Source organism: Platichthys flesus, chromosome 21 (genome assembly GCF_949316205.1).
Source record: "Platichthys flesus chromosome 21, fPlaFle2.1, whole genome shotgun sequence".
Classification (NCBI taxonomy): domain Eukaryota; kingdom Metazoa; phylum Chordata; class Actinopteri; order Pleuronectiformes; family Pleuronectidae; genus Platichthys; species Platichthys flesus.
This window is the reverse complement of record NC_084965.1, coordinates 5,047,739-5,074,995: the sequence shown is the minus strand read 5'-3', so window position 1 is coordinate 5,074,995 and position 27,257 is coordinate 5,047,739. Positions and strand designations below refer to the sequence as shown.

The following is a 27,257-nucleotide window of genomic DNA, read 5'->3' as shown; positions in this document are numbered from 1 at the left end:
TTGAGTGATGATGGGTGAGGTGTGTGTGTGTGTTTGTGTTTGAGTGTGTGTGTGTACGCGCCGCTCCGCCACGTTATTTGATATTCTTTTGTTTTCCACCCCCGCGCCGTCTTCATTGTCCCTGCCATTAGTGGTGTAATTGTGCAGATGCAGCCCCTGACCCATATCTGTTTTCTAAAACTGTTTGTATTCTGCCGCTGATAAAAAAGTTTGCTTTCCATTCTCTCTCACTCTCTCTCTCTCTCTCTCTCTCTCTCTCTCTCTCTCTCTCTCTCTCTCTCTCTCTCTCCGATGGAGAGTAACAGCTCAGTTAAAAGAAATCCAAACACAGATATAAGGGCGTGAGTGTCAGAGCTTCTTTTTTTTTATCAATCATTCTTTGAAGTGAATCTCACTGAAAAGTTTTGTTCCTGTTTTTGCACAATTTAAGTTTCATGGTCTCTTTGATTGAACAGCTTAAATACTAGATGGTTGTATCACTTCAAAGTTCCCATGGGTTTTTCATTTTGTAAGTCTATGACCTAAAACGACAAGTGTACTTGGATTAGATTGGTCCCATCCACTAACAAGGAGGAGCCCGGGTTTATGACCTACACTGCCTCCAGCCAGCAGGGGGCGATCCAGATGTTTCGGCTTCACTTGGGGAGCTTCCATCTTCATATATTTAAGTTCAGTCTCTGGTCAGCACTTGTGTAACTGACAGTGAACACTTCTCAATATATTTGTCTGGAATGTTCTCACATTATTGGTTCTCCTGAGGACATGTGACCTATTTCACCAACATCGGTCACAGCGTCAGCGGCTCAACGTCAAACCGTCTTTAACCAAACCAGATTTTCCAGCAGCAGCTCAAACTGCTCCGATATGAAATCATCCAAATCTGCAGTGACAGAGATTTATTCACTCAAAGAAAACCATCAGTCTTTCATTTGCTCAGACCCACAGTTTGTCTGTGAATCATAAACTCAACCTTTGTCTTTAGATATTCAAATAAGAGGCAAAAATCCACCTCTGAACACTTATCAGCGCTATGACATCATCAGGGTCGTTTTTCCAGAGATGGCAAAGCTCCTGAAAAAACCTCAGAAGACGTTAAACTTCCTGTTTTCAGTGATTTCAAGTTTACAGTAGATTAACAGAGTGTACAAGTGTCAGAATAAGAAACTCTGTGTTAAACTGCACAATCAATTACATCTTCTTCTTTGTTCTTCACAGCACTGAGCAGAGAGGAAAGACTTTAGTTCACATCCAGTCCTTAGTGTTATCGGATGTTTCTGGTGAAAGACAATCACACGGTAGAGACATGTTTTGATCTCTGCATCTTGTTTGTACAGGAGCAGCTGAAGTCTTCTTCTTCTTCTTCTTCTTCTTCTTCTTCTTCTTCTTCTTCTTCTTCTTCTTCTTCTTCTTCTTCCTCTTCCTCTTCCTCTTTGGGTTCCTCCATCTCTCTCTGTGTTTTTCCGTCCGACAGACTCAAAGCAGAGACCGAGGCCTCCCCTAACCGTCTGACTTGTTGAAATCAAAATGCTCCCGTTCATCCTGCAGCCTCCTGAAATTGTCCCGTGCGGTGGAGAGAGAGGGAGGCCGGGTAGAAAACATTATGACATGTCGGCGCTCCAAATGGATTATGTTTCAATATCAGCCCGGACACAGAAACGCAGAGGTGGAGGGAGAGAGTGCACGTGTTGGATGCAGATGGTTTTAAATTGCTGCCTTTGTTTTCAATCAGGCATGAAGCATTCACTTTCCTTATCTTTCAGACAATGCGGCGGCGCACGGTGGGGCTGATGTTCTGGGTAAATGAACTGTCTGTACATCCCTCACCCCCCCCCCCCCGCTCCTCCGTCTCCTTGTTTTCACTTCCTGCTCAAGGTTGAGATGTTGCTACACCGACTGTGAAGCCGCTCAGCCGTCTCCCCACTTTGCTGCTCCGCACACCCAAATGCCTCTCGGGGTGCAATTACCAATCCTCACATGCAATCGGGCTCGGCCGTGCATATGATCCCTTTTGCTTTTCCACCGTTGTTTCAGGGGGTTTTCAGCGTTATTAGCAGGAACACTGTGCAAGGTGTTTGCAGGTGGAGGAGTTAATAGCCCAGTTCTTTACAGAGACACCTGTCTGACTTGAGCAGCTGATTGCATCAGCTCGTAGTCCATTTACCTTTGTAGCTTTTATTTGGGCTGTGATGTCTCTGTTCGGTTTCCCTCTCACTGTTTCTCTGCAGGATTCTGTCCTGAAAGGATCAAACAGGTGAGACGGGGAAATCTTCTCCTTCTGTTTTCCAAATAACTCAAATTGTGATTTAGATTTCTGAGATGTTTAAGATAGAAGTCAATAATTAATAATACTGAATGAATTTAATTTGAATTTGTCAAAATCCGACTTTGGCCTTTTAGTTTCCTGTAAATTTGATTATTAATATTTGTCTCGGCCTCATGCTTCTTTCAATTTTAATAATTCGTTGGATAATGACATTTACATCATTAGGACCTTAGTGAACGCGGAAAGTATGAATTTGTTTTTAATAAAGTTAAACTCTCACTTTTCATTTGCAGCATAATAGCAGCTGTCTTTTTATATTACTAATAAAACAAATGTTAAAATTCATCACCTAAATCTACTGAAATCTAAAAACTAAAAGAGCCAAAACAGATTTACAATAAACGATGCACTAATTGGTGATGGGGTGGTTTGGGGTGTCCAGGTCCCCATTGTGCCATATTCCATGTAGATACGGCCCTGCACATAAACAGCAGTACATATTGTAGCTTTAAAATCTGCAGCAATGTCCAACTTTATCTAAAACACAACATCACAACACATTTCTGCTCCAAGCACATGATTAAAGCAGAAAAAGTGGAATCACTTCTCCTCGTCCGTTAGTTTGCACGCAGAGTTTAGAAAAACCCTTCCGGCGAAGTGCAACTCTCCTGCGTCGGGGTCACCGCAGCTCTGAGAGCCGCCGGGGAAAATAACCGGCCCTGCCCTCCATCATCCTCTCATCCCGCTGACCTCTGTGTTCGCCGTGGTATATTTACAGCACATGCAGAGAGAGGGAGGTGCAGGAAGGGATGGGGTGTGGAGGGTGAAAAGAGAATGATTGCATATCTAAAGGCATCAGGAGAGCAGGTATGGATGTTAGAGCACTGACATGGTCGGACACATCTTGGCTTTCTTATTAGTGAGGACCCGTACGGACACTTTGGCCCTTTCCTTCGTGGCCGTGATGAAACCCCCTCTCGGTGCATCGGTGGAAAATGGCCAAGGGGAAATCATCGATGAGCATCACTCAAAGACAGGGAGATGTCAACAGGCCCATAATGATAGCTGATGGCCCCAGAACACTCTCCTTCTCCCTCTCAGCCTCACCTGCCCAAGTTGCACTATCCTGCAAAACATAATTAGAGGTAAAACAGAGAGCCGGAAGCTTTATCTCTGTGTATTCTATAAGCAGCTCCCTTTGTTTTTATCCATCCAGGAGTCCTCTCTCTCTCTCTTTTTCTCCTCCCCAATCTGTCTTTCTCTTCATGGATGAAAAGGAGGAGGAGGAGGAGGAGGAGGAGGAGGAGGAGGAGGAGGAGGAGGAGGAGAGCTCCCTCTGTGAGATGCCAAGGTGCTCCCAGTCCATTGTGCTGCTGGCTGTCAGGTTAAATTAGGGAGTACAGGCTCCGTGAGTGTAAAAAAATCAATACTTGATGGAAGATTGCTCCCCGGAAAATCTGTTTTGATTCCAGGATTAATTCTTGACCAAAGGCTCCAGCAAAATGACATGCCATTAGCCTGAAAATGAACACATTCTGCAGTGGAAATTGGATGGAAATGTGTCAGGTGATTGCCCCGGCTGGTTGTTTTTGACTCTTTGAGCGAGCAGGGGAACTGAAGGTGTGGCTGCTGCGAATGAGGCCTCAGGGCCGACTCCGTTTTCCGGGCACAGAGACGACTCCTCCGTGGCCTCAGAGTATTCTCAAGGCCATTGTTGTCCAGCGGCTGCAAATGCATTCCACCAAGGTGAAATGCATTTGCCCGCCACCCGGCCTCTCTTGTGTTTTCCATAAAGCGTGGCACGAGGTCTGAAAGGATCTGAAAATAAAACCAGGAGGACCCCCCCCCCCCCCCCCCCCCCTGTTTGTTTACCCAACAGAGAGAAGAGAAGAGTGAGATGCCTTATTGATGAGTGAATAATGTGTTTGTCATGACGGTTGACGTCTCGTTGTTTGAAATCTTAAACAGGAAGCTGTAAAGATGCACCGGACATTGATTTGAGCAGCCGGAGCGTTCAGGCTGCACTAAACATCTCTGTTCTTAAGAGTGGGAGGAGAAAACACAACAGGAGACATGATTTCTTCGGCTCTGAAGTGTTTTCTGACCAGAACACGATGGATTCAATCAGAGGATTTCACCCCTTTCGCATGTTTTTCATCTAAAACACGGATGTTGTCATGAAGCACTTGATAAAATGTCACGTGGGTGTAGGTCGCCTATCGAAATGCAAATCTGATCAATGTAAATTAAGGATACTGGGTGATTGATTTGTATTGTGTTAGATCAAAATCATGAAATCAAAACAGAAAATAATTTAAATATTTTTAATTGTTGCGTTTTCTGAGAATATGAATCATGATCTTCTCTCTGATATGATTCTGATCCATCTGAATGCAAACCAATGACCAAGAATCCCAATATTACAACTTGCATTTATTAAAAAACACCAATCTGACATTTATCTCTCACTATTTTGAAATTCTATGAGAACATCCTTTATTTAACCTAGAGGACAAGGTGAGATTACATGATAATTTCATTACTATATTATACATATTATAACATAAAATATTATCATTAATATTATTATATTAACAGAGTTGACCATGTAATGAGTTTTGAGTCCTGCAGTGAACCTCTGTGGACAGGTTTTACAGTGATGCTTTAGCGCCACCCCCTGGATAAAAAATGCTATTACTCTTATAATGATTATTATTATCTGGTGCGCCTTGCCGCTAGGTGGCAGTGTTTAGCAGCTTTCAGCTTCTCGTGTCAACACCACAGAAGAAGTGTGGAAAAGTACGCCACAAAACCAAAATGCACAAATGCTAAATACCGAATATACAAATTCATAATGAATTTAGAAATATTGTAATTTAAATAATAAAAAAATGTTACAATAAAATAAAATAATTAAATTATTAATCATAGTAATATCGTCTCTTTTAGTTGCACTACAGGTCGTCATATAAATGTTTGTCCCAGGAGTTTCATGTTGGTCATCATCAGGACTCTTAATGTCCCTTAAGTTAATAACAAACACGAGTTAATGACAAACACGATGTTTTCTCTTGTGATTTAGTTTTCAGGCGGTTCTTATGTTGACGTCGCGGGGTGATGACGTCTCCCGGTCAGCCGTCACGCTGCTGCGGCACCTCGCGTGTTCTCGTCCCGCAGAAACAACACGAACCGTCGCTGAGACGCGTTCCTTGTTCCCCGAGGATCTGAAGATGTCTTGGCTGAAAGCTGCGTCCCTCAGCGCCGAGGACGTGTTCGATGAAGCTGGAGACGAGATGAAGCTCCAGAGTAAAGAGTGGAGCTCGAACATGAACAAACGAGTGAAGGTGAGTTTCCTCCTGCTCCTCATCCATGATCCACCTGGAAGTTGAGTGTCCACTGGGCTTATGGTTATCTGCTCTGGTCCCGGTCAGGACGGGTACGTGGACGGGGTCAATGCCGGAGAGGACGAGGCGCTTCAGCTCGGATTCAACCAGGGGTTCCGGGAAGGAGCCGCTCGGACTGTGGCTGTGGGTCGACTCAAGGGAATCATCAGGTAATAATCGATCAAGTCGATCAGTTCTTATTCGATCAGAGCTGCAAGTTGCCAGACTCAAAACCTCTGCACACCGATTAACACCTGAATGAAAGTTTTATATCATTACACAAAAGAGAAGCTACTTGAGAAACTGGAGGTAGAAATGTGTTTATTTACAAAGTATGAATCAACAAGATGGTTAAACTTGAGAGAATTTAGCTACAAATACAATAAATAATGCGAATAAAGGCTGAATATGGTACAAAATACAATAAAAGTGGGGAAATATGAGAAAAGGACCATGGTGCTTGTACAACATTAGTAAAAGTTAAATACTTACATTCTTTGCTGCTTACAAATCTTCACAACCCTGACAGATCATAGTCACCTGATTTTGATCAAGTCATTGCAGCCTTATATTTGATACAGATTGGATTGTGTCTGTGGTTCAGATCAGGGAAGAAAGAGGATTTTAAACATCTTATCATATTTAACTTATTTTTATCTGCACTTTTCTGAGTACACAAATAGAGTCTGGGCCGTTGTTCAGTTAATGAATATTTAAAACATCTTAAAATATAGTTCTTTAAACATGTTAAGATATTCAGAGAAAGTTATTTTGATGTTTTTGTAAAACCTTTCCACGATGAAAGCTTTAAAAAGTCTGATATTCTCCTGTAAAATATTTCAGCCTCTTTCTCACACAGAAGCATCACAATGTTTTTTGTCCGACCATTGTTGAAGTCTCTTTTCTGTCCAGCAGATGTGGGGCCCAGTCCCTTCTCTGATCTATTGTACATGACGCTGCTGCCTCTTTGTGTGTCTCATCCCAGTGCTATATGGTGCTGGTGCCAGATCGAGCATCCGGAAACCCCCGTTCCGGCCCGTGTGACCGAGCTCCTGCAGCGTGTGTCGCAGCACGAAGACAGAATCGCAGAAAGCATCAGGAAGTCTATGGAGAATCCTCCGCCCAGCGTGAGCGACGTCTCTGAGAGCATGGAGGACCTGGAGGTAAAGCAGGCAGATCCCAGCTGCTGTGGGGACGGGGGGTGTGGAGAGGAGAAGGAGTGCTGTAGCCGAGGGGACAAAATGGATCAGGACGTTCCTCAGCAACCACAGAGGCTCTGCTCGGGGTCGGCTGACCGCTCGTCCTGCTCAGATGAAGACCTGAGCCTCCTCCTGCAGAGCTGCATGGACGTGGTGTCGGAGCTGGAGCTGCCGGAGGAGCTGCTCAGTCACATACAGGAGCTGAAGGACATCTAGGGCCTGGAGAGCAAGGACCAAAATCCAAGGAGGACAACACTTGAACTATAAACGTTGATAAACGTGTACATTTCTTACAAAGCAATTGAATACTTTTGTTGTATATAATGTCAAATAGATATTTTCATTCCAGAATTTGCAGAATGTTTGCAAATAAAAATAGATCTGCTACAATGTACTGCGTTTCTGTTCTCACTCTTATTTTGAAAAATAAATGAAAACCCAATTTATATTTCCCCATTTTTATGATTGGTAATTGATATTATGTAACTATGAAGAATTTACACAAATCTGCTGCTATATGTTGGAAAAATATTGAGCTTTTGCAAAGTATGTCTTCTTTTTTAGAGTCGTATAAACAAAAGCTTTATTTTTACATCATTTATTTATATATAGAAGACCACAACAAAGCTGGAAAAACATTTTTATTTTCTTCTGTTTTCTTCAATATTTACGTGTTCCTCTCTGTGCACGTGTTTACTTCCTTCGCGTCGGTTTGAACTCGCCCGGCCACCGTAGCTCCCCGCTCGGCTCACCCGCACCGTGCTGACGTCATGACGTCGCTCTGACGCAGCCGTGACCCCGCTGCTCGGGCTGAAGCGTCGCAGATGTTCCGCAGTTTGATCTCCGCAGTTTGACGGAATGTGGCGCAGCGGACGCTAGCGGCAGCGGCAGCAGGGCACCGCGCGGCCGGCAGGACTTTCTCCGGAGTTTCCCGGAGCGGCGGTGACTCCGGCGCTTGTTCTGTGTTTAGCTGGAGCGCGGCTAACAGGCGAGCTAACTTCAGCTCGAGCTGCAGCTAACAGAGTGAAACCGAAACCGAACGAGCTCCAGGTTTGTTTGTGTCGTTGTCTCAGCTGTCACTTCTCCGTCCGGACTCCAGCTGCGTTTTAAACCCTCTCAACTGATCTGACATCGGATTCTGAAGTACAATTTTAGCCTCGTGACCACAGCAACATGTTTTTATCCATACACCATCACGTGCTGTTCTTGTATTGGTGTAATTCACCAATTACTCTTTACCAATATTCTGATCATATGATATTTAACGTGGTACCATAATCCAACCTGCCATTAAATATAATAGAACATTGTGACAGAACAGAAACGATTGGTCACTGAACTGGTTAGTTATTTGATTAATCGACTCAGTCACTCTACTGGTTGAGTGTTGGTTGATTATATTAAATCGGGAACTGAATGTGTTGGTCATTAAATTATATATTTATTTATTATTACAAATCCACGTGGGTCATTCTGATTCGAGCAGCATTTTATTATTTGGTCAGCTGCAATTCTTTTTTATATATATAATGTTTTTGATCCTTGAAGTTTAATCATTAATGAAAAAACTTCCTGAGCCAGGTCACGGAATTTCCTGGTACATCCATTTCATCTCAAGTGTTTTAGTAATTCATTTATTCATGTTGTACCTTTTTCCCTTTCAGGTATCAACCTTCTCACAGCACCTGAACATGGCCCCTCCCTGGCGTTAGCAGCAGCTTGACCCTCCTCGACATGGACTCCTGAAGTCCTCAGGTTCAGCGACTCGTCCGGTCGCTCCACGGTTGCTCTGGACCCGAGGTCGCTGTTCAGCCTACAACCTGTCTGACGTCCCGGGGGAGAGGGAGCGATCAGATGGGGAACAGCTGCTGTCGCAATGAGAGTCCCTGTGGCAGCGCGGAGGAAAGAAGTGTTCTGCTGAAAAATGATTCCAAGGCTGCGGAGCCGGCGGGTGGAACGGTGGAGGAGGGCACGTGTGGTCCTGATGGAGATGATGACATGAGGTGAGATGACTGTTGCTACTCAGTGGTTTGGTTACTTGTCTGTGTTTCAGAAACACACTGGAGTCCGGAGATTTTCTGCATGGGTCTTTTGCTGCTGACATTTTCCGGCAATTCTCCTGCCAGCCGCCCAGAGAAGGGTCCAGCAAATATCAATGCATATGTGAAAACAGCAGGAATATCACAGATACATTCAAATTGAGCAAATTGGCGTGTTGATGGCGTTTCTAGAACGCAACAGACATTAAAGTGTAAGAATACAAATATCTCACAACGAAAACGAGGTGTCATACATTTAAAAGACGCAGATCTCAACTTTGAAAGACAACCAAATTTGAGATCTTTTGCGGATTAGAGTGTGTCTGAGTGCTCCAGACCTTTTCTTAAGAAAATCTCCTGCTGCATTCTTCATATGTGAAAGGAAAACTCTGGGAAATGTTAAGGAGAATAAACAAACACTGTGTTTGAGATGGGTTTGGAGTCAGTAAGATGACCTGGTCTCTCTGTGTGACTCTGGACTTGATACAGGAGGAAAAGATCGTTTTAAATTTCCACTAGTGGCTTCATGGAACACTTGACTAGTAGGAAAAGCTAATTAAATTGTCGATTTGTTAGACAGTTTGTCTTTCCTCCGTCTGTTGATGTAATAGATTACAATGTTGGTTTTGACTCAGACAAACATTTAATCTTTGCACACAGAAAGAAGACAAATATTAGACGACAAATATTAGCTCAAAGATTTAACTGGGAGATATGATACCTTAGATTTCCCCCCAATTTACAAATCTCTGAGTAGCGCTGAGGTCTCAATTTAGATGAGGGGGTTTCCAGAGATTTTGAAAGGTTTCAGAATGAGGACAAAAACATTTGATAGATGAAAGCAGAGTTTCCCTGTTTCTTCCCCACCCACAGTACAAAAACAACCTTGAAACATCTCCGCTTTGGTCACACACACATCAACAAGGCGTTTCTGATCTTTATTACTCATTTATGTTTCTACTCGTTTAAATTTCAGTGGCGATTGTCCTGTGCTAAGTGACATTTCTCCTCCTCTCTGTGTTCTGCCACTCAGGAAAACCCATGACAAGGCTGATATAAATGTGGAGGAGAAGCCTGAGCTGGTGAAGCTAAGTCCTGAGATCGGAAAGACGGAGCCCAATAACACTCAGGAGAACGGACCCTTGAAGACGGAGAGCATCCAGACAGCGACTCCTTCCACTATATGCAAAGATGTTAAACTCGAAGAAAACTCCACAAGAGCACAAGATGAGGTTTTGAAGGAACCTTCAGATGACGGCGAACCAGCTGAACCTCTGGAAAGCACTTTAGACTCCCAGCAGAAAGTCAACGGTGCAGCTGACTGGGAGGTTTTTACGGAAACAAATGTGGTGCCAGAAGAAGAAGCCCCAGCCTCGGTGCAGGACGAAGTCCCCGATGGTATTTTACTAACAGCCCAGTCAGTCAGCACTGAGAAGCCTCCACCCTCTCCTGAGACGGCCTCAAACACAGAGCATGGGACAGAGCACACTTCTCACCATGATGAGGAAGAAGCAGGCTCCAAGGTTATGTTTGACGAAGCTGTAAACGAGCCATCGGGGGAGTTATCCACAAATAGTGAAGTGTCGGTGCCAAACACTGAGCCGGCAGCTGCAGCTGGTCAGGTGATGCCCGTCTCTGTGGTCAGTGAGGAGGCCGGTGGAGAGGCTCCCAGCTGGTGAGTCACATGACAATATAAACACTCCATGTGTAAACTAAATGGAAAACATATGGGAGAATGATTTGATAAAATTAGGGTCAATATGAAGCCAATTTCTTTTATATAATTATAATTATTCAGCAGTTTGTCTTGAAAAAAGTATTAAATAAACCAGAGATTCCTCATATTTGAGAAGAAAACTTTAGAAATTGACAACTTTGCTTAGAAAACCTTAAAAATACATTCAACAATTTGATGAATTGATAAACCGCCCCAAGTAGCTGAAAGGCTAGAAGAGCAGAAAACGGATTAGAAAACATAGCTCTTTTTATTTGGTCTTCACTTTTGTATATAAAATAACTAGCTCTTTTTTCTTGGCCATGTTCCATCTTTGATTTAGGTTTCGTAGAAAATAAAACCTCCTCGACGGAGGTAAATAAACTGCTGCAGCTCTAGTCAAGAGTAGGAGGATAGAAAAGGAGAAAATGAATAAACTAAATACGATTTACTTTAATGTATTAGATTAAATAAAACTGTTTGCATAAAACAATCAGAGAACGTCTTATTACCTCTCCATCAAACTGGTGGTCAATGGTCGTTGTTTAAAAAAGTTCAGGTGAGGTTAATTCTCAAAAAGTCACAAGCTAAAAACAACAGAAACCACTCAACCAGTAAATAAGTGATTATTTTTAACAGAATATTTACTTATAGGGATAATGGTTCTGGCTGTTTTTGCACATCCAATATTTTTACCACACGTCTGAGTGGAATTGGTAAACATTTAGTAAATCATGTGTCTCAGTTTTTTTGTATCAGGGTCACTGCCCGAGTCATTGTCCTTTTTATAAATCGATGGCTGTATTAGGTCCTTGAGAGCAGAGCTGCAAAATCAAGTAATTGAGAGTGTTTTATGAAAGTCAGGATTTTAACTTGATTTGTCAAGGATTTATAATGGAAAAATTCCTGTAATCAGTTCAAAAAATGTTTATCTGTTGATGTACTATGTCGCAATACTTGTACACAAACACTTAAACGTACTACTTTATTAACCCTGCCTTCTGTCTTTTGCCCTGTGTCCAGTGCTTTGACGGAGGATTCAGAAGATGGCAGTTCTTCAGTGTTAGAGCAGGTCGTTGCCGAAGCGATAGAAAGCCACGATGTGTCTGAGTTCTCTCTCGGATCGGGACGCGACCACAGCGGCGAGGAGCGAGACTCTGTCAACTCCCTCGGGGAGTCAGAGACCGCAGCTCTGGCAGAAGCCACAGAGAGGTCAGTCGGTTCAGAGTCAGTGAAATCAAAACAAGGCACTTGTTTGTATAGTGTGGATATCTGTTGGTTCTCAGCCTGACCACTAGGGGGTGTAGAGAAACCACAGCTTGTATTTCATCCTGTGTTTTCATTCTTCTGTTTTTCAACCTCTTCTTTTCTTTTTCTGTAATTGTTTGTGTAATTTAAAATCTCTCAAAATGAGATGTTATTCAAGTGGCACATTCTGTGTAATACTGTTGCAATATGAGTTTCAAATATAAAAAGAAGTGAAGTTTATGTTTATGTCTGTAAAGCAGAAAAAGTAACAGAAATGTGTTTCTGTCCAGCTCAAAGTCCGATCAGAGTGTCCAACCAGACTCTGAGAGTTTGGACACGAACCTGAAGGATGTCTCTTCCTTGGAGAAGGACAAACAAGATACTGGGGAGGAAACAAACCTGGAAGAGCAGGATAAAGATGAAGATGTTGCCAAAATGAAGGATGATGAAGTGAAGGAGGAGGATAAGGAGGAGAAGGAGGAGAAGGCGGAGAAGGAGGTGGAGGAGAACGCTCCATCTGAGACTCAGGCTGTGAAGAATTCTGAGATGCAGGAAGTAACTGGAAAAGAGGAGCAGCCGGAAGGAAGTACAGCCGCTGATGTCCAGGTTGAAGTTGAGACAGTCCCGGAGAAGGAAGAGTCGGATGAAGCTCACCTGCAGGATAGGTTTGTTAAGATAATTTGCTGGTTGCTTCATATTCCTGACATTATTTTCAACCTCACACGTAATGTGCTGTCCAAAAGTGAGAGACAGTGATAACACAGAAGACACAACACAGGAAGTGGCTCTTGTTAATCTTTTGCTTTGAAAGATCTCAAATTCTTTCCCAGAGACGGAGAGATGTGTTATTAATGTCTGTTTATCAACACTCGCACATCACACAGTAACAACCAATAATTTACAGTTCTCTAGGGAGTTGGGGCAAAGTCACTCCCACAAAGTGAATACCATGAATCAAAGTTCACCAAACTCCACGAGAAGCCACGCTGCAGATTTAATTTGTTACTGGAAGCAAATGTTTTATTTGTCCCCTCGATCGCACAGATTGGAAGTGGAGGTGCTATTCTGTGAAAACTGAAGAAAATGTGTACTAATAATGTTAATCTAAATATTTCATGATTTGGAACATCAGCCACCACATTGATGAATAATTTACTGTGAGTCGGAGGAACAGGGATGTTGAATTTCATTTAGTCAACAATCAAACCTCTTGTCCGTCTTGAACCCTCTGTTCTGTCTGTGGCTGTCAGACTGAAGCCCATTGGTTCCTACTGAATCGATAACATTGGTCACAAATATATATTGAACATTTTTTGTTTTTTTGTTTTTAGAGCACCAGAGATTGTGCATGTATGATTGAGTCTAAGAAACTAAAATACACGTTTATTGCAATTGAGGAGGAAGTAGTCACAGACTCAACATCTGACATTTGAGGTCTATGGCACTGAGACATCAGTTACATCACACTTCACCCACAGGGGAAATACCTGTTAGTAATAAGAAACCTGTCAAATACTTTGTCTGAAGTCAGTTTTTGCACTTTGTCTTTGTAGAGCTGAAGTGTTGAGGTCCTGAGTTTCAGTCACATGTGTCTTTTTCCCCCCTGTAGTGATGAAGACCTGTACAGAGGAGCGGAGGAACTCTCAGAGTCTCAACATAATGAACCAGGACCGACATCTGTGTTTGAAACGACACGTCAGTACTTTCAAATCAACTGACTTTAACTGCATCAGGGATTAGAAACAACACCAGCTCTGTTTTGTCATGTCGAACGCACACAGGGCTCCTTTTGTTCCGTCCATCACGTCTTCTTGCTCTTCTCTTTCTCTCGCTCAGTTTTAAAGGTGGAGGACAGATGCAGTTTGGCCCCGGCCGTGGACATTCTGTGGTACAGCGAGAGGGAGTGGAAAGGAAATACTGCCAAAAGTGTTCTCATTAGAAAGGTTGGTGCCTGCAGCTCTTAGGACAAAGTGTTTTCAGATTAAAGACAGTTTTGTTTTTTATGTTCTCACACGAATGACTTCCTGTGGTGTCCTGCTGCAGGGTTATAAAGAGATGTCCCAGAGGTTCAGCAGCTTGAGGAGAGTAAGGGGGGACAACTACTGTGCACTCAGAGCCACGCTGTTCCAGGTCCTGTCCCACAGCACCCAGCTTCCTGCGTGGCTGCAGGAGGACGACGCTACCATGGTAAACAACCCCCCCCCCCCACACACACACACACACACACACACACACACACACACACACACACACACACCTTTAGGGGATCGGATCAGTTGACCAGCGGTTAAAGCTGCATTCCTACAATGTTGACAGAATAAGGAAACACTCAATGGTCACACTTATGAGTGCTCATAAAGTATTCCAAGGTGGTCCGCCCAAGTGCTAACGGAGTCATACGAGTGTTAAAGATTATAGAAAAGATTGATATAAAAATATCCCCCACTCGATTTTAAAATCGTTTTAGTAAAACCCCTGTAGTTCCGAGCCCAGGTTGAGAAATTCCTCATATCTAAGAAAAAGCTGCATCTACTAATTATAATGTAATTTCCTTTTCTTCACTCTCTCTAACAACATCAATCTACTAGAGGTTCACAGTCTCTGTGGATGCTAACTGTTCATTATATTTAATCCTTAAAAGCACAGGATATATTTAAATAAAAAAACTTTCCAGAAGACAGGATACCTTGTCTAACGTCTGTGTTTATGTCATTTTATGACTTCAGCTGATGTTTATTCAGCTGATTTTTCATCTTACCTCTATTATATTTGGGTTACAGCTGCCGGAGCATCTGGAGGCACAGGAAGGTCTCATAAGTCAGTGGACTTTTCCCGGCCAGTGCCTGCGGGGAGACGGACCAGAGGACGTCACCCAGCAGCTCAAAGGCTACATGGAGCTTCTCCGAAATAAGGTAGTGGATCTGCACACTAACCCCTGCGTGATGACAAAGTATTTGAAAGACCCGGAGCCACCGCACTACTTCAATGCCATCCGTGTGCAGTGAGGGTGTTGGTGTCTGCAAGGCTTTTAGAAGTGATTGCTTCCACATGTTAGAGGGAGGGCAGTTTCCTCAGTGCTGCACGGCTCCGGCCCTCATGACTCTCTCTTTTTCCCCCTGTGTCATTAACTCAGCCTTGTTTTACTCTAAAGCATTTGCAAGGAAAGACGAACCCTCAACCTCAAAGGCGTAGTTTCAACTCTTAAAACCACAGTGCGTCTTAACTCCAACAGTCCGAGGCCTGTGCTGAGTTTATAGTCGCCCTCTGCAACAGGCGGCTTGTGAGGAGCTGGTGTTTACAGCACAGGGTTTTTCAGGTCAGTGGCTTTAATGAGAGGAAGCTGTTTGCTGCTGTGTCTGAACATCTGGATGATATATAGAGTGGAAAAGACCCTTGACCCCTTTTTAAAGGCAAAAAAGGGCCAAAAACAAATCATACAAATGCTGCAGATTAAAATTCTTGCTTCTGTAGATGTTGAGTAGTTCCTGAATAATTATCTACCAAACACTTACAGTCAGACTGTTGTACCCGCCCACCCCTCCAAGAGATTTGGTTTTAAAACACCTTTGCTCTCGTACAACAATCTGGACAGATCCTGATGGGGCTACAACATCTTTCCCTATTGGATCAGTTCATTTCTGGTAATTCATTGATTGCTCGGGCTTGAAAATGTTCACAGCAAAGATTCACAGGATCTGAAACATCATCTTCAAATTGCTTATCTCATCTAATGATTGTACTGGGAAATTAAAGCTCAAATGGCAGCTAAAGTTTCCTTCCATGCTTGTTAATCAAAGCAGTTATTGATTAATGTGATTGATTTCTTCAAGTGGCAGGCGGCCGTGGACTGTTCCTCCGCTGCCGAGCGGCATCAGCTGTGCGAACGAGTGTTCCAGGGCGGCGAGGAGGAGCTCGGGCTGCTGGAGGCGCTCAAGCTGCTGATGCTGGGCCGAGCGGTGGAGCTGCACGGCTGCATGCAGGCCGGCAGAGATGTTCCCCTCTTCTGCTGGCTGCTGTTCGCACGCGACTCGTCCGACTGCCCACGCTCCTTCCTCTGCAACCACCTCAGCCACGTGGGTCTCAGTGCCGGGCTGGAGCAGGTAAGAGAAAAATCCACCAGGGCCCGGTTTTCCTTTGTTAATCACTCAGCCGCAAGGTTAAAGATTGACCTGGTTACAGTAAAACTCTGGTCAGTTTTACATGAACCATTTATGTTATACAACTCTTACAGATATCAGCTGCTGAGATTTTCTTCCAGTCAATGTTTGTCACGCTTGTTTAAAAACTCACAATGAATGTGCGATGTCAGGAGACTGGATGTGTAACATTCTCGGAAAATGATGGCGGGGCTTGTCTGTGCTTGCACTGCTGCAGTGCTTCTGCATCATGATGCGTGTGATGAGGAGGTTTCAGCAAGGATGTGATTTTGGACAAAGGAACCCCACCTCACTAATATCATGTGCTTGAGCCTCTGATTAAACACTGCGCTGTGTGAACTGCATGTTCCTCTGTAACCGTGCAATTACCCCCTGCTGTGTGCAGGTGGAGATGTTCCTGCTGGGCTACGCCTTGCACTGCACCCTTCAAGTTTACAGACTGTACAAGGCCGACACGGAGGAGTTCATCACCTTCTACCCGGACGACCACAAGGACGACTGGCCGTCGGTGTGCCTCGTCACTGAGGACGACCGCCACTACAACGTCCCAGTGATGGAAGCTGCAGAGCTGCTCGAGGAGCTGGACTCGAGCTGACTCCTGCCATAAAAACAAAACACTCCTCAGGTTGATCAAGATGAATAGATTTACACCAATTCAAAGAAGAGTTCAACATTTTAGGGAAGATGCTCATTGGTCTGCTCAGACGTAAGATGAGGAGATGATGCTATCACACTGGGTTTCTGCACTGCAGCCCTAACCACAGATTTAACCGAGATAAGGGAGAAGGGAATCCTGGTACAGGTTCATAAAAGAATTGGAAATGATTCATAAGATATTTAAGTCTTATGACAAAGAGATGTAACTTGATATTTTACAGTTCAACCATTAACTTTGAGAACTGTAAATAAAAAACAAACACAACCAAATATATGAACTTGACTTAAGAAAATAGTTTCCTGTTTCCAGTCTTTATGCTGAGATGAGCTAACAAGCTGCCGACTGTTCTGTCATATCAACAGAACATGATCCATCTTCTCATCCATCTGTCAGAAAGCAAATAAGCCAATTTCCCTAAAATGTTGGAGCGATTCTTTAAAAAGAAATATGCTGATCGAGACCCTGTACAAGTTGTGGTTTACACACATTTGTACACACTGTACTGTATACAGAGTTTTCTATTTGAGTACATGTACATACAGTAAATGTGTATCTAATAATGTGGGGAACATTTTGTTTTTATTTGTTTTGAAGGAGAAAAATAAGTTTCTGAGCAGCCTCTTTGAAATCCTGATCAAAACACAGTTGAGCCGCCGCCGGCACCAGATCATCAGATGTTTGGTGTTAACACTGGAATTTGGGCACTTTGAGTTGTGTGTTTATTTATTATTTTTCATTTTGTGGTAAAAAATGCTTTTTAAATGATCTATGACAGTCAGAAGTGAAACGGCTGAATTAGTCTGAGAGGAGTTGGATGATTTATCAGGTTTACACCAGATGGTATCAGAGGACTCTGAAGCTGAATCAGCCTCAGTGTCAGAGGTGTGATGTGTGTGTGTACGTCTGCGAGTGTGTGTCAAACTCGATGTGTAACATGCTGCCTTTAACCAAGCTGTTCTGAACGGACAAGAAAAAAAAAATGTGCCAATGTTGCTTCAGACGCTGGCAACAGTCCAAACCACCAGCCACTGGATTCAGTACACAAGGCTCGCTTGGTCCTCCATGTTGCCTTAGAAATAATGCACAATAAGAATGAATGTTGGGTGTCAGTGATGACTCGAGGCCATTTCCGTGCCCTGGTCTCCGAGCCGGTGAAGGTGATGAGTCAACAGTAAAACAGTGATTATGCCAATTTGCAGGAACGATCTCGCACTGTAATACTTTTGGACGGCATTTAAAAATAAAATGGAGTACAATTTTTGCGAAAGTGTTGTTTGTCATTTCGACTCCATTCATTATCTGTAAGGGTCCTGTCAGGCCAATGGGCGAGAGGCACCGTTCTTTCACCTTCAACGTTTGTGTAAGATCATTTTGGTGGCAAATTATTTTTCCAACACATTTTACTTTTTATAATTTCATAAGAAAAAAGATACAACAAGAAAGTGAAGCCAATGCCAGCAAAGCCAAGGAGTTAATAATAAAGCAATTTATAAGTCAAATAAGAATGCCTGTACAGTATATACAGTACGTACGACAGTCTGAGTACTACCAGGAAAATGCATGGCAAAACAAAAGTAGATGCGACTCCCAGACTGAATGAAGAGTGAACAATCAGAACTATCCTGTAACACGCAATGATATAATAAAGGATTCCTGACCCCTCGAGGCAATTAAATATACACATTGCATTACCTATATAAAACAACAATAATCTGTACACCATGGTATGTAAAACACGATTGCACAACCCAACAAGTCCCACAACATATCTATATTTTAATTCAAGCAAGGCCTTGCCACTTTTTATCTCGATAAAACAACATAAAATAAGGAACTCTGTAATTTGGCAACTCCACCACCACTCGACAGACACGTCCTTCCCGCTGGTGAGGAGGAAAAGTTCTCCTTTGTGCATTTCCCTTGTTTACCAGTAAACACATGAAAAGTGGTTATTACACCCGCTAATGTGATGATGCAAAACTATGAGAACTGTTGGAAACGTCGGAAGACAAAGGTATTTACTCTGATGGATGAACACTTGGAAGTGCATGGCTTTCTTTACAGTGTGCGTTAAAATGGTGTGTGGGTCGACACGAAGGAGACCTCGTCACTCTTGTACTCAAAAGTTCAAGTCCATCGAGCGAAACCTCTGAAACCAAATCATCCTCGGGTCCTCTCTGCTCTCCTGTACCGTCGCACTCAGCCGCCTCCTCTACAGCAAAGCCCCGCGAGGAGCTCGGCTCTACCTCCGCCTGCTGTCAAGAGTTCACTGCTGCTCCTCCTCCTCCTCCTCCTGGAGCTCCTCGATGGAGTCCATCTGCGTCCTGGAGCACACCTCGCTCATCGGGGCAGAGTCCTCACCCTCCACCACCAGCTCGCTGGACATCTCGTTGTTTCTCTGAAGACAACGAACGAAAAGTCAATTATATATCATGACTGAGACACAGTGAAAAATGTCTGCCAACAGGATTTTCCAAAAGAACAGAATAAGGTGTGTTTGTACGTTTGCTTTGACCTGAACTGGGATTTTCTCACCTCTTGTCGATAAACATAGCCCGCTGCAATGGCAACCATTACTGACTCCCCTATGAACCCGGCCAGGAGGGATCCGACCCCGAGTGTGGCCCCGTGAACCCTGAAAAACAAAGAACATCACGTTTCCAGCTGCGTTTTTGAGGTGAATTAATATTTTTATTTTCCTGATGCTTCGTGTTTTGAGGAATAAAGGTGCAACAAAAACATTTTACCAGAACACCACACAACAGCACTAATAAATACCAGTGGGCCTGAGTCACGGTGCTGACCCGCGTGACCCCGACAGTGTTCTCTGAAGTGTTGACTTACCCCATATAAGGCAGCACAACTAAACTGGTGATGAGGACAATGATGCGGAGAACCGAGCTGGGGGCCAGCACAAAGGTCTTTTTCAGGGTCATGAGCCATCCAGTCAAATGAGCCCGAACAGTCACTGGGAACACACACAAAGTGGAAACATCACCCCACTGGTCCGAGGTACGCCCCGGTTAAAGCCACAGCAGGAAGGGAAATGCAACAGGTAAAAAGTAAATAACATCGGAGTGTCTTACCTGGTATGGGAAAGAAGGAGAAAATTCGGAGCGGGACCACGCACAGCTCTGCGAAAGCAAAATCCACTCCAATGACATCGACGAGGATCTTCTCCGATACGTGTGGACTCCAAAACACCACGAAACAAAGCTGGACACAAAGTGAGCACAGGCAAATTCATTTTTTGCGTCCACTGATCCACGATAGAGTCGCCCGGCACGCCTCATTAGATCTCATTAGTTCATTAACTCAAGGGGTTTCAGATTGAGTGTCGGCCTTTGAAGCTCACACAAAATAAGCAAGGGAGCGAACACATGACAGACAATGTTGTTGTTTCTAGAGGCAGCGGGCAACAATGTCCAAAGCATCTCGGGGCTACGACTGTATGAGCACAACACCAGGGAGCATCAAACAGAGGACTGAACTCGCCTGATCGGAAGAAGAACACTTCAATTTGTCTAAAGCAAATGTATAAAGATGGAGATGGAATAAACATCAAGGCCCCTCGGGATCCATAAAAGATTCTTTACTGGTTCCAGTCCGACTGACAACACAACGACATTCACACTGCTTGCAACTGGATGCTTTTATGTTGCTGTCCTCACACTAGTAGCTGCTCTAAATTCAAAACTCAAATCTGTGAATGTCTACAAGCAGGAACCTTCTTTTGCTTAGCATTAAAAGCATTTAGGGTGTAACGTCAGAGGACACAAAATGACCAGCCGGAAAACCCAGGTGTCCCTTGTCATTCAACTGGTGTACCACAAGGATCGAGGCTTGGTCCCTTTCTCTTTCCGATAAACACCACCTGGTTATTCTTACCAGTGCTCTGCTGATTATACAAAGTCTTTCTTTCTATGAAAAGACTGAGCTCCCAGCCGGTGCTTATGTTTAGCAACACATTAATATCCAGCCCAGCTCCAGCTCTCTCTCTCACTAATTAACGTTCCCTCAGCCTGATCCATCTGTCACTGTCGAGACTACACTGTACAGAGTGTGTGCTCGACGCCTTTTCAAGCGCTAGACATCTTGACTGCTGTGACCGGCTTCTAGCACAGGGTTACCAGTGCTCCCAGTAACAAAACACTGAACACTTTCATGAAGTATTCTTGTTCACTCCGATGTGAAACGAGCGATGAGGAACCGAAAATACAGATCTACAGGAAGGAACTGTCCAAACCTTTGTCCTGTGTCGTCTCTTGATAGATGACGAATTACCCAACTCGGGGGGGGGGGGGGTAATTAATCTCCTCCTCTTAATCCTCCTGCTCTCCGTCTTCAAATCTTGTTGGAAGACCCGACTCCTCAGAGAGCACTCACTCAATTTATATTCTCTGTGTCCTGCAAACTTTTTAATTTTTTTTTTTAATATTCTTGAAGAATAACACATTATGCAGAAGGTGATTAATTGCACAAAAAGCATTTACTGCAGTTTTGTTGTTGCTCTTTGATCTCCTGATACAAACGTATAGGAATAAACTTGTGACTGATGATTTCACTTTTAGCACAATGTCGTAATAACTCATTTGTATTGCTCAACTGGAAACCACTTTCTCCCCTGATTCAGCAGTGGTTTAGTCTAAACCAGGTAAGACATCCACACGCACTGCCTCCGCATCCTCGACGTCTGTTTCACAAGATGATATTTGTTTGTCACAGTACATTCCTCATTTCCCTTCGTGTTCCTGCTCTCGGCTGCTTTTCGTGCCGTTGTCCTTCCTTCACCGGGACATGCCCGGGCAGGCTGTCAGCTTGTGTATTCAACAGCGCCCGGGCCATACCTAGGTGCCTGTTGTTTTGTGCTGGACACGCACACCCTCGCACACATGTTTTCAACCTTGAGCTAGCACATCTGGTGGGCCACTCCTCCTCCACCTCCTCCTCCTCCTCCTCAAAAAAAGGCCCAACCTCGGCCGCACACTTCCTGTTATTCTTGTCTCAGCTCCCAGGACAACGATCTGGGGCAAAGGCTCCATTTTACTTTCACATTAATTCACTTTGGACCATTTCAAATTGACGAGGAGGCTGGTATAAGAAAGCCTGGATTATATTATGTTCTTGCCGATCTGCTCCCGTAATAATTAAAACATTTATTCCAAAACAAAACCGCTCAGCGCCTGTAATGCGACTGCCGCGCTCATTACTTAACAGGAAAGTACACCTGCAAGGGGCTTTAAAAGTGAGTTAACGGAGAGGTTTTATGTGAACGCCTATTTCATTAAGCTCTTAAAGCCTGGGTGGGAGTGTTGCAGGGACAAAAGCCCCTTTGCGTCTTCACAAATTCCACCTTAATGTGTCTCCCTCCCTGTGCAACCTGAAACCACAACATGACAGCAAAGTACAGTCAGTGAGCCTGCACGCAAACCGATCACTGTGAACATAAGCAAGTTGCTGAGCCAACAGAACTTAAAGATATAAAAACACAAGGAGCCTGAGAGACGAGTTAGACGAGTCTTGGGCATGGAATCCTGACAGTATCTTTTAATCTGTGATACAGCAGATTAAAACAAAATGTGAACACGACAAAAACCCAACACAAAGTCTGATAGTGTACGACTCCAAAAACACAAGCCATGACACATCTGCAGTCACAAAATCTGATATTATGAAGCACGTTAAAATGAAAAGGGTGCAAAGCTTATAAGGTTTTGCAGGACGTCCATGGAAGGACAACTGACACCCACTGTAAGAAAGGTCATGTCTCAATGAAGGACACCTTAGATTGTAAACAAACACACACAGTGCACGGGAGGGGCTGCCTAGTATGAAAATGAAAACTGAAACTTTACCCTGACTGTGTCAATTGTCAAAGTGTCTCCACAACTTTGTATAACACTTTGTCAGAATGACAGAAATCCTAAACAGGAAACTGGATGATTTGTTTTTCTTATAAAAACATATCATTATATAGTCAGAAAAGCATGTTGCCATTTTGGAAAAACAAACACACAACCACAACTTCTCTCAGACCTAATTCAGAGCATTATGTGAAAAGGTTCAGCGTCATCTTACCGTGAGGGACAGGACCAGACAGCAGAATGTAAACTTTTTAATATGGGACTTGGTGATTGAGTGGCTGGAGTTCAACTTGTTGCTGGGATTGTTCTGTTGGCGAAAGAGGGAAAATCAGAGGTTTAAACAAACCCATCTACATTAAACTGTCCCCGCTGCAGCAAACACATGTAGGTGGGAGTGGTTTACCTTGTCAAAGGCTGGGTACACTGCTCTCAGTTCAGTTAACCAGCCGTAGGGCATGTGACCCACAGGGTACGTGGCTGTGAGCACAGCAACAGCCTGGAATGACAAAGAGACACGGTGGCTATAAGTCATCAGCTCGCTGCCGCTTTAATGCTGGAAATACCACAGACAGCACATACGGTTAAATAAATGACAGGTGACTAATAACAGCCGACCTGAAATCCTCGCTGTGTCTCTCACTCTCCGTGAATGTGCGGCTTTTCAAGTTTATAATTGGATAAACAGCCCGGAGCTCTTTTTTTGGTGCACGGAATAAAACTGGCAGCGGCAGGCTTCATTCGGGAGCAGCAGCTCAGTGTGGGAATGTTTTCACTCGGTGTAATCCTGCCCTGAGTTTCACATGAACACGTTGAATCACCCAAACCACTGGCAGCCAGTGTTGTTGATGATTTCCAGTTCATTCTGGTAAACAGCTATGCATTGTCTCTAGTAGTTGGGGTCTCTGTAAGCCAGAATGCTCCAGAGGGAGTTTGTTATCATCTGGCATTTCATCTGCAATAACTTGAGGGGCGAATTAGCATACCTACTTCAAGTGGCTGTAAATTCCAACTTAATGATCCATTACATCAGAAAATACTACGAGTACTACCATTAAGAAATGGTTTTAAATAAAAAGGGCAGATTTAATAAGTGAAAATAAAACAACTTCTTCCATCAAATATTAACCTTAGCTGCTGTAGGTAACTGCATTTTTGAAAAGCTCAGATTTATTTGGTGAATGAAATCCGGGACACACCCACCTCTGTAGCGTCAGAGGTCCCCTTGAGGTCACGCGACACAAAGAGGTTGACGATGGGTCGACTGATGCGCTGAGTGGCCAGGATGAGGGCCAGGGGCCACCAGAAACTCAGCATCTTTTTGATGGTGGCATCGCCCTGCAGGGACCAAAACACACCCAGTAAATCACTGCTAGACACTAGGGCTAGGGCCCAGTGGTGTATCCAGAATGTGTGTCAACCGTCATGTAGAGAAACACAAACCCTCTGACCCATTTTCACCTTAGCACAGCACTCACCCCCACGTCAGGTCCACTGGAGTCTGGGATGTTGTCGTGGATGTTACAGTAGTAACCCAGTCCCACGATGGTGAAGCGGACCAAGGCACCCATATACAGGGAGAGGATTGGGATGAGTAGAGGCTCCACACACTCCAGGTTGCTGTGGAGGAGGATGGCCACGAACACAATCTGCAGGAAGAGACAACAAAAAGTCGATAAACGCCCAAAATCATACACTGCAAAAAACTGGATTTCTCCTGTGCGTTACATGAAAATGAAAAGTGTGGACTGGACGTTTTCTACCTGGGCCACGACATCAGAGATTGAGGCCGAGCCTACGATGACGCTGTACTTGTGCTTGAGAAGGATCCCTGCATGAATCCACGCCTTCAGGCAGAACAGAAGAGCAGACACACCTTTAGAAAGCTGGACATTTTCTCAACCACGGCTGAGACGGGCTGTACAATGAACAGGGGATTATTGCTAGATTCAGACGTGTTTAAATCCATCTCTCGCATGATAAAATGTCTGACTGCTGCTGCAGAGTAATCCTGCTGTACTGCGCACTCACCATTGCATCCAGCAGAGGGAATGCAGCCAGATATAAGAAGGCCTTTCGTGTCTTGTTCCCCACAGAGTCATCCACATGGTGGAGCTTATTAATGATGTAGTACCCCAAATCCGTGTAAGCTGTTGAGAGATAAAACAAAAACTTTAAGAGGAAACCGCAGGTAAGCATTTCATTGTTTCAGAGAGCAGGAGTTGTGATTTTTCACAATAGAGGAAGTTGAAGAAGGGTGCTACAACGATACCCACTTCAGGATGTGGTTCAAGCTCAGCGTGTCATCACACAAATCCATGAACACACACACACACACCTATAAGGATATGTAGGATGAATGCGATGACTCCGGCCACCACCATGCACAGCACCGCCTTCCTCCGGTCCCTCTTGCTGTTGACAAACACCAAACCCACATTCTTGAAGTCGCTCATGGGCCCCGTGAAGAACTTCATCAGGGAGTAGGCCAGGCCGTAGCTGGCCAGCATTTCAATCGCATCCTCTTTGACTGTGGCTATACCCCGGTTCAGGGCCTGGAACAGATAAGGCAAGGGGGTGGGTGTGGAGAGAGAGAGAGAGAGCGAGAGAGAGAGAGAGAGAGGGTGAGACAGCACATAAAGAAGGAGGAAGAGGAGGACGAGCTCAGCTCTTGACCAGGCCACATGACCGTGACTTTGCCGGACTGTTATCTCTGACCAGATGGCAACGTGCTGGTCCACCACAGCCCTGGAGCCGTCGTGCTTTTCAGAAAAAATTAAATACCTGCACGTGCTTTTTATACAGACAATAAAAAACAGACCTTTGGCTGGTGTAATATATCGGCGCAGGGAAACACCCACAGCAATTGATCCTTAAAAAAATGATTTCCATTCACTTCATAGCTTCAGAGCAACTACAACAGCTGCCCCCCCCCCCCCCCCCCTTTTCCCTTTTGCAGGATTGTGTGCTATTTATACCGGCTAACAGAGCCATTACATAAGCTTAATCCTGACATCTCCCAGCCTCATGCTCACACACTATCTGCCTGCTGTCTCCTGGGTAAAGAGTCGAGCCACCAGTCGTATGGCTGTGAGAGGGCAGACAGGAAAACATGACAATCACAGGAAATTAAACACACAAGTTTGTGTATTTTTGTTAGGGCTTTGCATCAGTTTCCATTCATTACACACAACAGCCTGAACAAAACCTTATTTTAACCACAATTCACATCTTAACCCTACGATTAACAAAAGGACCCCAGACATGATGATTGGTCTCATTAGACCTGGTCCTGCCAAGGTCAGTGTATGTACTGGAAAATGTCCTAAAGAGGTGACACACACCCACACACACACACAGACAGACACACACACAGACACACGCACAGACACACACACCCTTAAGTCTGAGCACATGATCCTCCATCATCATCTTAATCATCTTCTCCAAACAGGTCGTGACTCCAATCAAACGACAAACAAGGTTGAAGCTGGAAAAATATCCACAGGAGTTCAGACATTAAGGTGGATTTGTGTGTTTGTTTATTTGTGTGTTTGTTTACTTGTGTGTTTTGACCCCCCCCTGAATAAACACGGCTCTTCCCGTGAGTGAGAGTGTTATTACTCCCCTGAATAAAACATGTAAACGGATCTTATCTCCACACACACAACACCCCAGCTGCTGCCAGCTAAGCTAACGGCTGCTACATCACACACACACACACACACACACACCCAACGTCAACCGACAACACAGGCCGGAGACACCCGGTGTCAGTGACGGGTTTGAGGGGGGGCTGGGTGGTTTAGGGTGGTCGTTGATTTCTGCCGCTTCAGAAAAACCGACGGCAGCGGGTGGAACAACAGACACACGAATCCTGTCAATAAATAAATAAATAAATAACAGCGAAGTGCAGCGGGTTAGCGGCGGTTAGCGAAGAGACGCAGAGGCGAAGAGGACAAATAAACCCCGCAACACATTTACCTGTTCCCCGAGGTCGATGGCGATGTTGGTGATCGCCAGAGGAACCAGGAAGCGGACGAGGGGCCAGTAAGGGCTGAGGGATGGAGCCTCCACCATGGTAGAAGCCGGGGGGAAGGAGCGAGGGGCATCTGCCTCGCTCTGGATGGATTGACTGGAACACTCGGAGGTTTTAGCGGCTGGAGACACAGCGAGAGAGAGAGACACGGAGAGGGGACACCTGGGGTGTGTGTTCTAGCCCGGGAGGAGAGGTGAGGGGCCGGGGATGGAGCCGGGGCCGGGGCGCTGCTGCTTGTTCTGCGGCTGCTGCTGCTCCTGAGGCGGCGGCGCGTCGCACTGCTTCGATGCTGCCGAGCGGAGGCGAAGGTCACCGGGAGATTCACACGGGCGCATCTTCCCCGCAAATCATGGTGGAGGCGGTGGGAGGGAGCGACACGGGGTGGGGGGGAGGCGTCCCGAGCTGGAGCCGCTGGGCAGTGACGGGTGGGCGGCGGCGACGGAAGGGCCCGGGAGTCGGTGCGTGTGTGTGAACGCTCCGCGGCTGACAGAGGGTCTGGGGCGGGAGTCGACCCCGCACGAGCCTGGAACCCGCCGCCTCCAGCACGTGGGCCTGGCGTCCCGGCCGTGACGTCAGCAGCAGGTCTAAATCTGGCCACACGCACACGCACACACGCACACGTATACACATGTTTGTACATCCGTCTTAGTGAGGACACTCATTGGCATTATGCATGACCCCTTACATAACCTTGAC

General features: G+C 44.8%; 3 protein-coding genes across 3 annotated transcripts; 2 read left to right on the top strand and 1 right to left on the bottom strand.

Annotated features, from left to right (window-relative positions):
* The first annotated feature begins 5,256 nt into the window (after positions 1-5,256).
* otulina (OTU deubiquitinase with linear linkage specificity a) lies at positions 5,257-7,235 on the top strand. The gene is made up of 3 exons (XM_062379121.1): positions 5,257-5,607; positions 5,695-5,816; positions 6,632-7,235. Exons 1-3 carry the CDS (start codon positions 5,362-5,364, stop codon positions 7,059-7,061), a joined length of 798 nt encoding a protein of 265 aa, XP_062235105.1. The 5' UTR covers positions 5,257-5,361; the 3' UTR covers positions 7,062-7,235.
* A 388-nt stretch (positions 7,236-7,623) lies between these two features.
* On the top strand, positions 7,624-17,928 carry LOC133932448 (uncharacterized). The gene is made up of 11 exons (XM_062379119.1): positions 7,624-7,895; positions 8,510-8,848; positions 9,918-10,559; positions 11,622-11,810; positions 12,137-12,511; positions 13,456-13,541; positions 13,683-13,789; positions 13,890-14,033; positions 14,627-14,758; positions 15,677-15,946; positions 16,389-17,928. The coding sequence occupies exons 2-11, from the start codon at positions 8,700-8,702 to the stop codon at positions 16,596-16,598; spliced, it is 2,304 nt and encodes a 767-aa protein (XP_062235103.1). The 5' UTR covers positions 7,624-7,895; positions 8,510-8,699; the 3' UTR covers positions 16,599-17,928.
* A 204-nt stretch (positions 17,929-18,132) lies between these two features.
* On the bottom strand, positions 18,133-27,057 carry LOC133932449 (progressive ankylosis protein homolog). Its single transcript, XM_062379120.1, has 12 exons — positions 26,507-27,057; positions 24,861-25,077; positions 24,554-24,672; positions 24,286-24,369; positions 24,001-24,171; positions 23,726-23,860; positions 22,929-23,021; positions 22,740-22,832; positions 19,748-19,877; positions 19,506-19,629; positions 19,197-19,296; positions 18,133-19,059 (listed from the first exon to the last, which is right to left on the bottom strand). The coding sequence occupies exons 1-12, from the start codon at positions 26,600-26,602 to the stop codon at positions 18,928-18,930; spliced, it is 1,494 nt and encodes a 497-aa protein (XP_062235104.1). The 5' UTR covers positions 26,603-27,057; the 3' UTR covers positions 18,133-18,927.
* Positions 27,058-27,257: the final 200 nt, after the last annotated feature.

What these genes read in the sequence shown, in the direction of transcription:
- otulina (XM_062379121.1), top strand. Translation starts at nt 5,362, where the DNA reads ATGTTGACGTCGCGGGGTGATGACGTCTCCCGGTCAGCCGTCACGCTG. An exon ending in ACATGAACAAACGAGTGAAG is followed by an intron (nt 5,608 to 5,694) that starts GTGAGTTTCCTC and finishes GGTCCCGGTCAG; the next exon opens with GACGGGTACGTGGACGGGGT. An exon ending in CGACTCAAGGGAATCATCAG is followed by an intron (nt 5,817 to 6,631) that starts GTAATAATCGAT and finishes GTCTCATCCCAG; the next exon opens with TGCTATATGGTGCTGGTGCC.
- LOC133932449 (XM_062379120.1), bottom strand. Translation starts at nt 26,602, where the DNA reads ATGGTGGAGGCTCCATCCCTCAGCCCTTACTGGCCCCTCGTCCGCTTC. An exon ending in TGTACCCAGCCTTTGACAAG is followed by an intron (nt 22,833 to 22,928) that starts GTAAACCACTCC and finishes TTTCGCCAACAG; the next exon opens with AACAATCCCAGCAACAAGTT. An exon ending in CTCCTTCTTTCCCATACCAG is followed by an intron (nt 19,630 to 19,747) that starts GTAAGACACTCC and finishes GTGTGTTCCCAG; the next exon opens with TGACTGTTCGGGCTCATTTG.
- LOC133932448 (XM_062379119.1), top strand. Translation starts at nt 8,700, where the DNA reads ATGGGGAACAGCTGCTGTCGCAATGAGAGTCCCTGTGGCAGCGCGGAG. An exon ending in GGTGGAGAGGCTCCCAGCTG is followed by an intron (nt 10,560 to 11,621) that starts GTGAGTCACATG and finishes CCCTGTGTCCAG; the next exon opens with TGCTTTGACGGAGGATTCAG. An exon ending in ATCTGTGTTTGAAACGACAC is followed by an intron (nt 13,542 to 13,682) that starts GTCAGTACTTTC and finishes TCTCTCGCTCAG; the next exon opens with TTTTAAAGGTGGAGGACAGA.